Source organism: Galeopterus variegatus, unplaced genomic scaffold (genome assembly GCF_000696425.1).
Source record: "Galeopterus variegatus unplaced genomic scaffold, G_variegatus-3.0.2 Scaffold1570, whole genome shotgun sequence".
NCBI classification, from domain to species: Eukaryota; Metazoa; Chordata; class Mammalia; order Dermoptera; family Cynocephalidae; genus Galeopterus; species Galeopterus variegatus.
Genome location: NW_007727681.1, coordinates 37,531 through 52,863, shown reverse-complemented (window position 1 = coordinate 52,863; position 15,333 = coordinate 37,531). Strand labels below are relative to the sequence as shown.

The 15,333-nt window shown below is 37.6% G+C and overlaps 1 protein-coding gene across 2 annotated transcripts in view; it reads right to left on the bottom strand.

The window, feature by feature from the left end:
• The window catches only part of FHL5 (four and a half LIM domains 5), a 36,301-nt gene that overhangs the window by 11,985 nt on the left and 8,983 nt on the right, over positions 1–15,333 (bottom strand). For both annotated transcript variants that reach the window (XM_008577722.1, XM_008577723.1), the window contains one exon: positions 756–926. In XM_008577722.1, the coding sequence (XP_008575944.1) occupies positions 756–914 (159 nt within the window). In that variant the 5' untranslated portion in view covers positions 915–926. The remainder of the gene's footprint in view (positions 1–755; positions 927–15,333) is intronic.

Genomic DNA, 15,333 nt, shown 5'->3' with positions numbered 1-15,333 from the left:
CGCCTCGCTCAGCCAGTGAGCGGGAACCGGTCTGCATGTGGGATCCGAACCCTCGGGCGGGAGCGCCGCCGCGCTTCCCAAGTGGCGCACTATCCAGTGCGCCACCGGGCCAGCCCACAAAATAAATTTTTTAAAAACATACAGTTCAGTGGCATTTAGTGCTATCACAATGTAGTATTATATGAAAGGAGGTTAATATTATCACAATGTGGTGTAGCCACCTCCTCTATCTGGTTCCAGAACATTTTCATCACCTGGAAAGGAAACCCCATCCCCATTAGCAGTCACTTCAAAGAAAGAAAGAAAGAAAGAAAGAAAGAAAGAAAGAAAGAAAGAAAGAAAGAAAAAATCATTGTAGGAGGAAGGGGTGGTATGTGTGAGAGGTATCAGGGCGTAATGGGGTTCAGTGAAAATTGGGCTGATTTTTAAGTCAGAAAACACAGATTTTGAATCTTTACATCCTCAAATATTTATGTATTTATTTATACCATTGTCATTCCAGAAATAACTCAATATTTTAGCTGTGTAATTTGGGCAAATAGCTTAATCTCTTTAATTTTTAGCATCCTAAACCACCTTATAAGATCACGAGAGGGTTAAAGCACGTGTTACATTTCATAGTTCTAAGCATAGTGGCTGAAACTTGATTGCTGGTAACTTTTAAGATCCTTATATACAGTCAGAGAGAAAGAGTGTTAAAAGTCATTTATCTTCTGCTCATTTGCACGAATTCTGTGAATTGAGGTGAGACCTACCTTGGAATCTGATTCAATTGGTTCTTTGCACTTCTCGCAATAGTTAGAAAAGATATGATTATAACATGAAACACAGTATGGATTGTCATCCTTTAGTACATACTTCTTCCCAAGAAGAGATGCTGTGCAGTACTGACAATTAAACTGAGCAGTTGTCATTTTGGTTTGATCCTGTGAATAAGCAAATGATTCATGTATAGAAAAGCAAAATTTTCATTATAAGATAGATGATAAAGCCTCAGTACAATGTGAACAAAGCAGTTGAATTACTTTACATTTTCTTAAGCAAAAATCCAATTTAGGAAATTATGCTTGTATTCACAATGGCAGTTCTTGTGTGTTTTGCTAAAAAAATGCATCAAGCCAGCAGCCAGATTGTGAAAAACATCTTGTATTCATCATGAGCCAATGTGAAATTCAAAAAGAATATGATATGTGTTGAAATAGGATGGTTTCATCTTAAGGATCTAACTATGAACTGTCGCTAGGGCTTTCACTGTCTGATCCTCACTTACTATCTTGCTGGAGAATTCCAGAGGCAGAGTTTGATGGAAAGAACAACAATCTTTTTTACCCGAACTTAAATAGACATTAATAATCAAGTACATTGTCATTTTCTAAGGTCTTCCTGTACCGTACACTCTTCCTTGAGACATCCTCTTTACCTGTGGCTTCAACCACCCCAAATAATTCTGATTACTCCAAAATCTCTGTTTTTTGCTAGTTTTAGGCTCCTTGACATCTCCATATAAATGTCCCACACCCAGCTGACCTAATAAAACTCCTCAGCAGGCAGAATTCAGTTCAAATGCTAGGTCCTTGTGTCTACTGTTGAGCAATTGTCCAGATGTAAAACCACTAATGGTAGAAAACAACTATAGGCTTCTTCAGGCTTTACAGCTAAACTAGCATGTATAGCATGAATAATGGCAGCAGCACCTTATAGACTGAAAAACTAATAAAGCCAAGGACAGGATAAGTATTCTGATGATTTTGTAAATTTAGGAAAACCATTAAGGAACAAAACATATACCTACCAAAAGGGTTTTTTTTAAGGAATTTATTTTTTAAATGAAACCTTGTACATATTTATGGTTTACAGTGTTATATTTCAATACATGTATACCATGTGTGATGATCAAATCAGGGTAATTAGCATATTCATCATCAAAAATAATTTATAATTTTAATTTAATTTATAAATTTATAATTTCTTTGTAATGAGAACATTTGAGCTCCTCTCTTCTATCCATTTGAGAGCATGCAATAAGTTATTGTTAATTGTAGATGCCTAGCACTGCTGTGCGCCACTAGAACTTATTTTTCCTGAACAATTTTTCATTGTTAACAAAAGCAGGAGCAATGATCTTCCTTGGAAAATGGGATTTGTCATCTTTGGGCTTACTGAAATATATCAGGAACTGTGAATATTTTCTAATTCTCCCGTCTAGATTTTTTTTTAATTTAGCAAAATCAGAAGACCAGTTAATTATTACAATGGTTTTTACTGCATCTTTGATGCTAGTTTGTATTTACTACATTTGATCTATTATTATCACACATTTTGCTTTCTCTTATTTCAGGCATAAATTTCCCAGCAGCTTACTGAAATATATCAGGAACTGTGAATATTTTCTAATTCTCCCGTCTAGATTTTTTTTTTTTTAATTTAGCAAAATCAGAAGACCAGTTAATTATTACAATGGTTTTTACTGTATCTTTGATGCTAGTTTGTATTTACTACATTTGATCTATTATTATCACACATTTTGCTTTCTCTTATTTCAGGCATAAATTTCCCAGCAGAGTGCCTTGGTGAATATACATTGTTACTAATTCTGTGTATAGCACTTTTGCTATATTGTTCTTCACTAATAAGTAGAGAAAAGACTGATGATTTGGAACATGTGGGTCTTTTCCCAGGATAGATGAAAATTCAGACTAGAAAGTTCCCAATGGAACATGGCCAAAATTATTTGCAAGTAACATTGAATTCCCTATTTGATTAATTCCACAGAAATGTCCCTTCCTAGTGAATACAAACACACTTGAAGGGTTACTGAGTACTTAGAAACAGTAGGAAAATAGATCTGATTCCCTTTAAAGGTTTTAAAATAAAAGTTTTACTCACATTACAGTGATTATGTGTTTATCTCCCAATAGTGAAATCAGGTATGCACCTTTAGCTTTCATCAATTAAAATGGAAAATGTCATTTTTATTATCAATATTTGCTTAGTTTTATTTTATTTTATTTTATTTTTTAGTTTGCTTAGTTTTAGATGTATATAATCACACCATGAAACACAGCCTCTCAGAGGCTGGGAATTTCCAGGGTACTTCCATTTTGTGCGGCTTTTAGTATATTATAAAATGAAGAAACAACAAAAGGGATGACAAAATTGGTAATACTTCAAATGTTTATTTTAAACAACACTTTAAACACAACATTACAATATCAGGTCAGAAATCTAAATATAAACATAAGACCAGGTGGTCCTTTGCCCAACCCCATCCTAACCATGATTGGCCTTGCTCCATTGAAAATTCTTAACAAAATGGGCCATGTTTTTTCAGTTTCTAAAAGAAGAAAGTCACTTCTTAATTATTCTGTTCTATTTTGTAAAAACAACATCAGGGAGTTGGTAGGGTGAGAACAGAGTTAGATAAATATCTCAAAACCTTGTTATTGTACATTTATAGTGGACGGTACAGTGTGAGCAGGCTTTAGTTCAGGTTAACAGTTACTGTTTACTCAGTAATATTTGAACTCCTTGCCCTCAAGAAGTCTAGCTTCTCCTGGTTTAGCTCCTACCTTAGTAATAGAGAATATAATTTGAGATAAGAGACCAAACTGAAAGTTTAGTCTCATCTTGGATGGAAAAAATACACTAAGAAATTCAGTTCTCATGCTGGTGTTCTATTGCACACTAGGGTGACGTGGTTAACAGAAATGTATTGTATATTATAGAATAGCTAGAAGAGAGGCTTTTGAATGTTCTCACCACAAAGAAATGATAAATGCATAAGGTGATCAATACACTAAATATTCCAACGCATCTTTATATAATGTACATGTGTATCGAAACATCAAATTATACCCCATAAGTATGTACAATTAAAAAAAACTTCAGTTCTCATTTTTATGAAGTCTATCATTTAACTATGGAGATATGAATATGTACAAACAGAGTTTCTTAAAAATAGAAGTGTTATAACCATACAAATTCAGCAAAGCATAACAAAATTCATTTATACCCACAAGGTAAAAAAAAAAACAAAACATTAACAATTCTGACAATATCAGATGTTGATGAGGATAAAGGTAACAGAAACCGTCACACACTGAAAATGAGAAGGCAAGATGGATAGATAAAACCACTCTGAATAATAATTTTTCGTTACATTGTAAAGTTGAACGTTTCATACCTTTCATATGACTTAGCAATTTTACCTGTCAGTGCATAAACTTTGAGAAAACCTTGCAAGGGTCATGTATAATGCTCATAGCAGCATAGTTTATACTAGCTGTGTCAAGAAGCAGTCTGAATGTCCATCAAAGGAAAAATGGGTAAATAAATAAATGTATGGTCATACAATATATTGTCATATGGCAATAAAAACAGACAACTTGCAGGTACCCTTCTCTGTAAAGAACTTTATAATATTGAGTGAAACAAGCAAGTTGAAAAAGAGTAAATACAAGAGGATGTCATTTACATAAAGTTCAAAAGCAGCCAAAGTTGATTATTAGGAATTATAACTATGTTAAAGTTATTTTTAAAGTATGGTGATGATAAGTACAAAATTCAAGATGCAATTTAAGATTATCTAATTTCTGGAGTTAAACAGAGGATTGGGATGTTGCACAGAGGGCTTTGAGTATTTACAGGATTTTTGTTTTCTTAAGCCAAATTGTTATTTCTTTTACTTTGCATATATATTATAAGTATTCTTTTCTGTATATGGAATGTTTTATTTATTAAAGGTCTTTTAAAAAATGAGTGGATAGGGCTGGCCTGTGGCTCACTTGGGAGAGAGTGGTGCTGACAACACCAATTCAAGGGTTAAGACCCCCTTACCAGTCATCTTTAAAAAAAAAAAAATGAGTGGAAGAGGAGTTTTACTTTCTTATGGTGGAGTTGAAATGCACTGGGATATAAATTTGGCCTTTTGGTTTCCAATAATGGCTCTATGTTGATGTGTTTTTGAGAAATTTTATTTCTTTGTGCATAATTTGAGGGAGTTGAATTACCATGTATCTTTTATTCTAAATACCAACTATAAGTTACAGCATTAATATGATTATAGCTTTTTTTTGTTCCCTATGGAAATAGGTAATATATAAAATAATCACATTATGTGTCTTAAAATAGAGGATATATAGTAAAGGCTATTTAAGATTACTTCAGTCTTTAATACAATCTTTTAATTCAATCTTTAATGAATTGCATGTTTTACTAAGTAGATGCAAACAATTTCATAACCATTACTTTAGTACATATGTAAAAGTGCACTGTTTTTTAATTTAAAGCTTGGTGGGTGTTCTGGCTTAATTTTCATCTGGATATTGACAGTAGCTTTACCTGCATGAATACATCTATGCTCATCTGAGAATGCTACCCAACTATCCCAATTGTCCATTCAGATCTTTCATTGATTCGGTAAAATAGATTTATTTCCACTTTTCTTTAGGGAAAACCTTGAAAGAATTTAAATCTAAATGGTGTTAGGAATATTAAAATGCTCGGGGGAAATGTTAGGCAAAATGTTGAAGTCTTTGAAACTTGTCTGATTGATACGCAGGACTTGGATGGAGACAGCAACTGGATTAACAATCTTAATTTGATTCTGGATTTAACTGGATTTACCTGTGGCTATTTTCTTCTTTAGGATTTTACTTTGAATCATTGCTCTAAGGGCAGACAGGTGGCTGATGGGCAGTCTACAGCATTTTTGAAGCTTCATTGAGCAGATATAATGCACTATCCTCTATAAATGGTTATAGAAACCATGTACAGTACATGGTTCTACAATATACCCAGTCTCCTACGGTAAATGTTTCCCTCACTCTCTTCCCCTCCCTGCACTCCCTACGCATGCTTATTGGGTCCCACATCCTATTGATTCCACCTAAGAAATATCCTTTAAATCTTAGCTTAGTCCTTTCTCATATCTCTGATAGGAGCATAGTGGCTTACATCGAACTGAGGATATTATTAAGGATTTCTTACTCTGTTGAGTGGAACCAAACACATTTCTATTACATGGCTTTGTTCTCTAATAATAAACTCAATTTCCCTGGGGAGATCCAGAACATCCTCCACAGCGCTTAAGAAAACTCTTTCTTAGACTCAACTGATTACCTTCTTGCCCTGATGAAAAACTTCCAGCAGCTCTTTTTTTGACTATAAAATAAAATCTAAACTCAATTATTTAGCATAGAGATGCTTTACTCCCTTCTCTGCTCTACTTTTCTCACTATGTCCAGCCTTTTCCCAGCCCTTGCATTCTCCAAGACACACATCGCCTACCTAGGCTTTAGAGCCACTTCCACCAATGACTCTCTATTCTTCAAACACACAATGTCCTTTTATGCCCTGAACCTTCACACGTCTTTTCTTCTGTCTCTAATGCACTTCTCCATGTAGCCCATCTACCTTGTCCAACCTGATGAGCCTCCTCATCACTTAAGGTCCAGTTAAAATTCTCTCTGTAGCTTTCTCATATCTCTCAGGAGAAAGGAGTTTCTCTGATTAGTTCATACTTATGTCTATCTTTCTCTTGCTACATTTTGTAACAGATATTTTGTCCTATGTGTGTCTGTCTCACTGGATTGTTAGCTCCTCAAAGGTAAGGATGTTGCTTACTCCATCTGTGGATCTCAGGAGACACAGGATTTCAGTAAATGCTTTATGATTGAATGAATGAATACATGAGAAACTTCCTGTTCTAGAAGAACTTGGAGTCCAGGATGCATACTAATGAAAACACATGTACAAAGAGGATTCTATCAATAGGATAAAGGACAAAGGCTCAAGTATAAAAGAGTTAAGAATTTGCACGTTATATGTTCACTCAAATAGTGAATTGATTCATATCCAAAATACAAGGAGGATTCTATCAATAGGATAAAGGACAAAGGCTCAAGTATAAAAGAGTTAAGAATTTGCACATTATATGTTCACTCAAATAGTGAATTGATTCATATCCAAAATACAAAGGTACTTCAAAGATTCATGGAAAGATTCATATTATCTTTTAATTCTATTTTTCCACAAACTTTTAGAAATACCCTCATATGTGTGGTAAATACATGAAAAGATTGAGAGTAAAGGTTAGGGAAAGAAGAAGAAGCCTAAAGGCATGGCAGGGAGTCTGCGAGGGTGGCTGAAGAAGACAACTCACGTGCCCCTTGAATACCAGCTAAGGATGATATCCAAGAAACAGCAGAAGGAAGCGGTTAATCTGTTGACATTATGAAAGGGTTTTTCTCTAAACTTGGGGCACCAATGAACTTCCACTAAACCATTTTTCAACTGTTTAATTAGATACTTCAATTCTCTGTTGCAAGGTGCACCAACCTTTCTGGGCCTGTGCATGACTTCGGAGATTGCCATACCTTTACCAGGATTGCAAGGTCATTCTCTACTGGGGTCTATGATGTTAACTAATGTGATGTTGGTGTAATTGTTGGGAAAATAGAATAATTTAATCAGGTCCCCTTGCCTTGGGGCCAGTTGGGGGTGGTTCAGTAAATAAATTGTGTTTGTGTGTGTGTGGGGGGGTGGAGTTAGTGTGCATGCGTGGTGTTGCCACCTTGGCTGGCATTTACCTCAGGCATCTGCTGCTCCACGGAGCCATGCTTTCCAACCTATGGCTTCCAAGGACCTCTTTGCTTGTTACCTAGCTCATAGACCTGAGTGTAAGGGGGGTCTGGTGTCCCAGCCTGGCATGTGAGGGGTCTGGGGACCTAGCTTGGTGTGTGAAGGGTTTGTGACCCAGTCTGGACAATGGACTTGAGGGGTTGGTGAGCTCCAGACTCAGCGCTAGCTTGACAATTGGCCCAGTTGGCAGGATTATGCGCAGGTAAAAGAGCCTGACAACTGGTGACAATGGCAGGATTCCGACATTAGCCCAGCTTTACAATTGGCATAGTCTGTGACAGGATTCTGAGCAGGTACAGGAGCTGAAAGCCCTTGGAAGAAGGAGGAAGTGTGGCTACTTGTGAATATGCTGTGCCCTATGGCCACCTTCCTATTGACTGGGATCTGGTTGCTGCATGCTATAATGAAAGGCAGCATAGATCAGGTACTACAATGGATAACCCCTTGGGAAGGGGAGGAGATGTGGCTGTCCTTGAGCATGTGGTGACCAGTGGCCACTTTTCTGCTGACCAGAGACTGGCTACTGCTCACTATGCTGCAAACTGATCGAGATTTGCAGTAGAAAGCCAAGTTGTTAGAAACACAGATAAAAGTCCTGGAGGATGATGTGTAGAGACTGGCCACTGCTGCCTCTCACACCAGAGAAGACCAGCCCAGTGGTGAGTTGGAGTAAACCATGTGACTCTAGGCATGACCTGTTGTGCATGAGAAATTGAGACAGTAAAGCAGCAGAAACAGGGAGAGCCCCTGGCTGCTACAACTATGAGAGCTAGGGGTGGATGGTGTAACGTGCTCTAGAGACAATGTAGTAAATGCATGTTGCATTTGTCTGAAGGCAAAAGGCTCAGAGGGTGCCACTTCAACCCAATGGCCAGCTGAGTGCCGTATAATCCTGAGAAAAGAGTGCCACATGCAGATGGGCAAAAGACCCAAGGATGGGTGCCCCTGAAGAATTTCAAGTATGTTTTCACCTGGTGAAAAGGTGGAAAAGTTAGTCTCCTTTACTATGTGCCTGTCTCAGTGGCAGCAGTTACAGGAGAGCAGCAGATATACACAGGGGCAGGGCATCCACTCCTTGATGGACTGGAAAAGTGCAGCTGTTTGAATTGTGGGTGAACACTACAAAACTGCCTGAGACTGAGTGAATAGCTGGTGTAAGCCAAGCTGATTGAAGTAATTCAAAAGCCAGAATGTAAAAGGGAAGCAGAGCATAAAGATTTGGAAAATTTGTAGCCTGGCCATGAGGTAAGAAGCCAAGAGCAAGAGAAAAATGCAAGGGTGAAGCAGATAAACTGTTTGCTAAAGACATTATCTTGGCGGTGAGGCAGCTAGATGCTAAGAACCAGGACAGTGGGGAAAAAGCCCTAAAGGCACTTGAGAAGTCTGGATGGGTACCCCACCCAACATAGACCCCGAGGCCTAGGAGGACTGAGCTGTCCCGGAGGACAGACCTGGGGCATTGCTGCCCTCGGCAAACTACTCCCTTTATCCCAGCCACTCTGGCTAGAGCAATCCTGCCTCAGCACTTCTGAAGAGCAAAAGCTAAAAACCTTCGTGGCATTCATGTTATGTTAAGTTTGCAAGCTGGCAGTATGTGAGAACAGCGGAGGCATGACAGCCTCCACCTAGATTTTGGAAGATGTATGAAAAAGCTGGGGGACTCAGGTGGAGACCTACTGCAGGGGTGGAACTGCTGCAGAGGTCATCTACGGAGCAATGTGGAGCAGAAAAGTGGGGTCAGAGCCCCCAGAGAATCCCCACTGAAGAAATGTCTAGTGGGGCCAGGATGGTGGGACTGCCACCAGGAGCCCAGAACTGTGGGGCTGCTGGCAATGTGCAGTGCTAGCTTGGAAAAGCTGTAGGCACCAAGACAGCTCAATAGGTTGCACCTGGCGGAGCTGTAGGAGTGAGGTTGCCCAATGCTTTAGGGGTCCAGGTGCCCCAGTGTGCTTAACATTTGCCCTGTTTGGGTTTTGGATTTGCTCATAGGCCTGTTTTTCCTTTCCATTCCTCCCTTCTGGAATGGGAATGTGTACCCAATGTCTGTTCACTGTATCTTGGAAATAGATAAACTTGTTTTTGACTCTTTACGGGTTCATGGCTGGAAGGACTTTTGCTTTTGGTCTCAGACGAGACTTTGGACTTTGGACTTTTGAATTGGTGCTGCAACGAGCTGGAGACTTTGGGGATTGGGATGGAATGTGTAATATGTGAATGTAAGGGTTGTCTATCCTCGCTAAGGGAACATTACAGAAGAATCTGAATGCATAGATTGTATGGTGAGGGACCCTGAAGGGGTGTATTGTTGGGAAAATAGAATAATTTAATCAGATCCCCTTGCCTTGGGGCCAGTTGGGGGTGGTTCAGTAAACAAATTGTGTGTGTGTGTGTGTGTGTGTGTGTGTGTGTGTGTGTGTGTGGAGTTAGTGCATGCACTGTGCCGCCACCTTGACTGGCGTCTGCCTCAGGTGTCTACCGCTTTGCGCAGCCATGCTTTCCAATCTACAGCTTCCAAGGACCTGTTTGCCAGTTAGCTAGCTCATAGACCTGTGTGAGAGGGGTCTGGTGACCCAGCCTGACATATGAAGGGTTTGTGATCCAGTCTGTGAATGGGCTTGAGGGGTCTGTGAGCTCCAGACCCAGTCCTAGCTCAACAGTAATCAATGACTGAATTTGACAAAATTTAGGGGAATTAAAGGAGATGTATGAAAAAGATAAATCTTCCAAGTTTATTATTAGTTTGTGTAAACTAGGACAGATGGGATAAATATAAGTTCTACATCAGAGAAATTTAAAATCCACAGTTTTATTTTAAAACAATGAAGGTGTTAGAATAACTAGTAAATAGGCTTACTTTTAGGTTTTTCTTTCTTTCCCCTCCCTGGTTCTGACGTTGAGGTTGAGCAGATCTGTGTGTACTTATTTATTTTTTGTACCCAAAGATATACATACTAAGAAAAGTATTGTGTTAGGAATAAGAATCTGCAGATTCCTGATCTTGGTTGTTTTAACACTAGCATCTAATCTGTCCACTGCTATGAAATCCATTTAACTTTTCTGGCCCTTACTCTCTTTAACTATGAAATTAGAACTGTATTAGCTGCTTAAGATCCCACTCAAGGATCAAGGTAGGTATAAGAATGGAAAAGTCATGGGTAAGTCAGCTATAGGTGTACTTGGTTTGATGGAAAATGTGCAGTTATAAGTGTAGTTCCCATTTTGAAGAAGGAGGTTATTTTCTTCCCCCACTCAAATGTTACTTTTAAAAAACTCAACAAACAATCTTAAAAATAACTAAAGCCATAACTTGAGGCCATCAATCAAAAATAACCTAAAACAAGCATCATAGAATTGTGGTGGAATGTTTGATATTAGTCTCTAGGGACATATCTGCAAGCCCAGTTTGTTGGAAGCTGAATGTCTTGTGTGGGGAGGTCGAACACAAATTCCCCTGAGAGCTGATGAACTACTCTCCCATGAAGCAAAGAGCTGACTAGAGCTTTCCATCTGTTTTATTTGTTCTGTGGATACTAACAACGAAAAATGTGCTTCATATGATTTTCTTGGACAAATTACATTCAGATCATATAATTTTGGCAACTACTGCTGAAACCGAGGCAAAATATAGTTCATGATCATGCATAAGTATACTCTTTAAAAATACATAGGTTTAATACCATACTTGCTTGTTAGGGTTTTTTTTTCTCATAGGGGTATAAGAAAAATTTCAAGACAAAAAGAGTATTGCCTTTAAAGATGAAACTGGGCTATCTAGTTCTCTGTCTATCCAGATCCCAACTTTCTGCTTTTAAACCCATTATTAGGCTTGCCTTTACAATTTTAACCCCAGATGAACCACAATAAGTCAAGTCTGCCCTTGCAAACTTGCTCTGTTCTTCTTCTGGAAACAGTTCCTAGGTTGCCTCAGGGTTTTCTCAAAGGCTTTTTTGAGGATCAGATTTAGTGCCAAAGTTTGATATAAACAAGAACAGAATTAAAAGATTTTTTCTGAAAACATTTAGCACAGGCTCAGCACATGGTAGGAGCAAGATAAATGTTTCTTGTATATGAATCTCCGAATCAACCCTGTTTCCGATAGCTGAAGTCTACAAGGATACTACAAATTTAATATAAATTGACAAGTATTCCCCTCCATCTCTCTATGCTTCTAGGAATGTTCAACAAGTACTCTATAAAATTCCTTAAGGGTATTGATTAATCGTGCCAGGTTGTTTTCTTCCCTTCATTCCTCATTTCTATTTGGACAGTATCTTCTTCATCACGCTCATTAACTACTAGCAGTTACTGTTTTCAGCAGTGGGAAGAGAGCTCCATCTACTAAACACTGTTTCTACCTGCTTTCCCTTACATCCAATGACAAAGGCAAGCTTATCTAGCAGGAAATATGATCTTCCAGTGTAGAAACTAAGTCTACTGAGGAAGGACCAAACCTGTAACCCAGGCGACATTTATAACACACACTAATCTGCTGAGTAACCCCCACAGGGCCAGGTTTAGGGCATAAGACCACATGAAAAATTTGCCATGGTCTGGAGGGGTATCCTTTATCAGACAGGAAGGACAGTACCTTTTGTATCTTTCTTTTTCTGTTATTGAATTTAATATAATGTATTGTGAAGAGATTGTAAATTGGTCACTATAAAACCAAGATGGCTATTTAATTTTCCTGGATGTTTTAAAATAAACTTTAATTTCCTTCAATAGCAAGTGATGAGAAAAATTAATCCTTACTCATTAAGTCACCTTAAATTGATGACAAATATATTCAATTTAAACAGTGGCTTGAGAGCAGGTTAGGTTAATAATCCTGGATCCAGGAATTTAGAACTGTACAGAGTACTCCAATCAGCACAATCCAGTCAATTCATCTTAACTCTACATAATATTGAAAAATTAAAAATACATGATTCTCATAATGTAGAAGAATCAAATAAAAATTATTTTCTATGATCTTCTTTAAGACAAATATGTTCTCAAATATAAGAAATAAACAGTTTCTATTCTGGTAATACATGAATAATATTCGAAACTGTCCAATAAAATGAAGAGTGTTATTTGGGAGGTGGCCAATATGAAATGACAGATCAGGTTATATACTCATATTCTTATCTAATAGAGCCTATAAAGCAGTTTTTAAAATTCATGATTTACCTAAACGACAACTCCAGTTAAACAATTATTCAGGAAGAACTTTTGGTCATTCAACTAAGAGCAATAAATAAGATTTCACCATCAATTGCATAATTCTTTCCTGAGATTACACCAAGTTTAACCATATAATATATTGGCTTTCATGTATCCTGGCATTAATTTGTATTATAGATTCTGTTGGTTTGTAATCTTCTCACAATTAGTAAAACATAAGGATGAAAGAAAAGCTCATTTCTGGGCCTTTCAAAGTAAGAAGAGCCTGCCAACATGTTCTGTTTTACCTCTAGCTCAAACCCTTTTCATTTCTAGGATTTATGAGGGCACATTTATAAATTGTAGTATTATAATATGTTTAAAGAAAGCCCTTTGCCTTTTTCTAGTTATTTTTCATATTCTATCTTGTATTATAAATGTTTTAGAGCTTGTATCTCTTGTAACCAAAATATAAGCTGAGAGCCAGCATTATGTCCTACTCATTCCTGCACTCTGATTGGAGACAAGCAGTACCCAACATTTATTAAGTGATCTCTAAAAATGTCAAAGATAGGGCTGGCCCGTTAGCTCTTTTGGTTAGAACATGGTGTTATTAACACCAAGGTCAAGGGTTCAGATCCCTGAACCTGGTCAGCCACCAAAAAAATAAAAAAATAAAAAATAAAATGAGAGAGAGAGAGAGAGAGAGAGAGAAAAGCTGAAAATGTCCTGGCTAAAACTGATAGTAATTTTAATATTTAAAGGATTCTTACTTTATTGAAAGTGACAATAGCTCAAGGCCAAGAATATGTGCTGTAGCACCTCCAACCTTGGAATTTTCTGTTGGGAGGCATCACTGTGATTCCTTGGTGACTAGAAGCCCTCTAGGTTAGAATGTGGTAAGCACTGTTTCCTTGATTTCTGGGGAGAAGTCTCCAGATACGTTATTCCTTTTCCTCTGAACTGGTAAGCCAAGCCAAAGACATAAGTATCCTTCTCTCTGAAAGTCTACCGGCAGTTTTGCTGATGGGTGTAGGTGCAGAGGAAAGATTTGCTGTCTCTTTAGACCTTTTAATTCTGTTTTCAAAAATAGTGTCCATTGTAGCCTTTATACTCTCGTGGAGTCTGCAGAGGGCTGGGGAAGGGAGGGCTAGACCTTTGGAAACAGAAGCTCTCCCTAGCCATTCACAGACCTCAGGATGCCCCAACTCCAGGCATTTCTGCAAAGCCCAGTAGCCCACCACAGAGTCCATATGATAAGGAGAACATATGCTGGCCCTAAGGTATATGTGACCCTTATCATATGCATGAAGTTTCAGATCCACCTCCAAACTCTTAACTCTCAGTAAACAATTTTCATGATTTTTTGGAATAGGTCACAGAAACACTTTATAATACCATTCCATTATCATCATCCTATTAGGCATTTTCACAGTATCTAAATACATTTTGTGGTAAAACCAAGACATTTATAATCGGCCTTGCAAGGTAGAATATTAGAAATCATATGCATAGACAGTGTTTTAGAGCAAATGAGATAAAACATATTGAAATACCTTAAAAACTATTATGAGTTATACAAATACAAACATTGATGAAGAGGAAAGCATAGGAAATGAAGTAATGAGAGACAGAAAATGACAAAAACTTAAAAATACATACTTTTTTTTTAATCCTAATTGTGCTGTAATATTTGGTACCAAGCGAAACAAAACTTGGCTTCCCACCAACCGACATTTAACTTAGAAATACCTAGAGTCACTCTTGAAGAAACCACAGAAACAGTGTGATGAAGACACGGGAAAGTAGCTAGTCTTTTATTTCACTGAATAGCCTTTTTTACCCTTGGAATTTTGTTCCAAATGCATGAGTTGCTTATTTCAAAAGTTAAGTAAAACCTTAACGGAAATAAAAGGACAAATCATTTCATGTGACTCTCTTGCTCTTGACCACAGAGTGCAAGAACTAGAAGAGGTAGGTGAGTCTCAAGTTCTCATTTCACAGATGTGGAAAATGTAAGTCCCAAAAAGGTCTTTATACAGCTAGTCTTTTTAGAAAAATTTTTTAAAAATTGAATAAAAGTTAATAGAAAATTCCCACATTACTAATCCAAATGAATTTTAACAAGCGTCTTTTTAGCCTGGATAACCAAGTTGTTAAACAGAAGTGAAAGAGATTTATGATCAGCCAAAATTAGATGCCAGTTTAGATGACCCACTTAAAAACGATCTTACATTTATCACCACTTAGGTCATTTTGCACAACTTGTTTCTCAGCTGTGTTCTGTATGATCCTGTGCTCTCCAGAGTGAGGAAAGAATTAACTTCTACCCTGCAATAAATTAGTTTTACAACCAACTTGCATTTTCTGTAATGGTTCACTAAAAATTAATTTCAAACATTAGAACAAGGAGGAGGAGGAGAAATAAGGACAAAGAGAAAGGAGGAAAAGAGCAGAGAGAAGAATGGTAGGGAAACTCAGGAAAAAGGAGTGTCCCATTAATACGATGTAAGATATTTAGAGATAAAGCCTCTGAGTGCCGCAGTC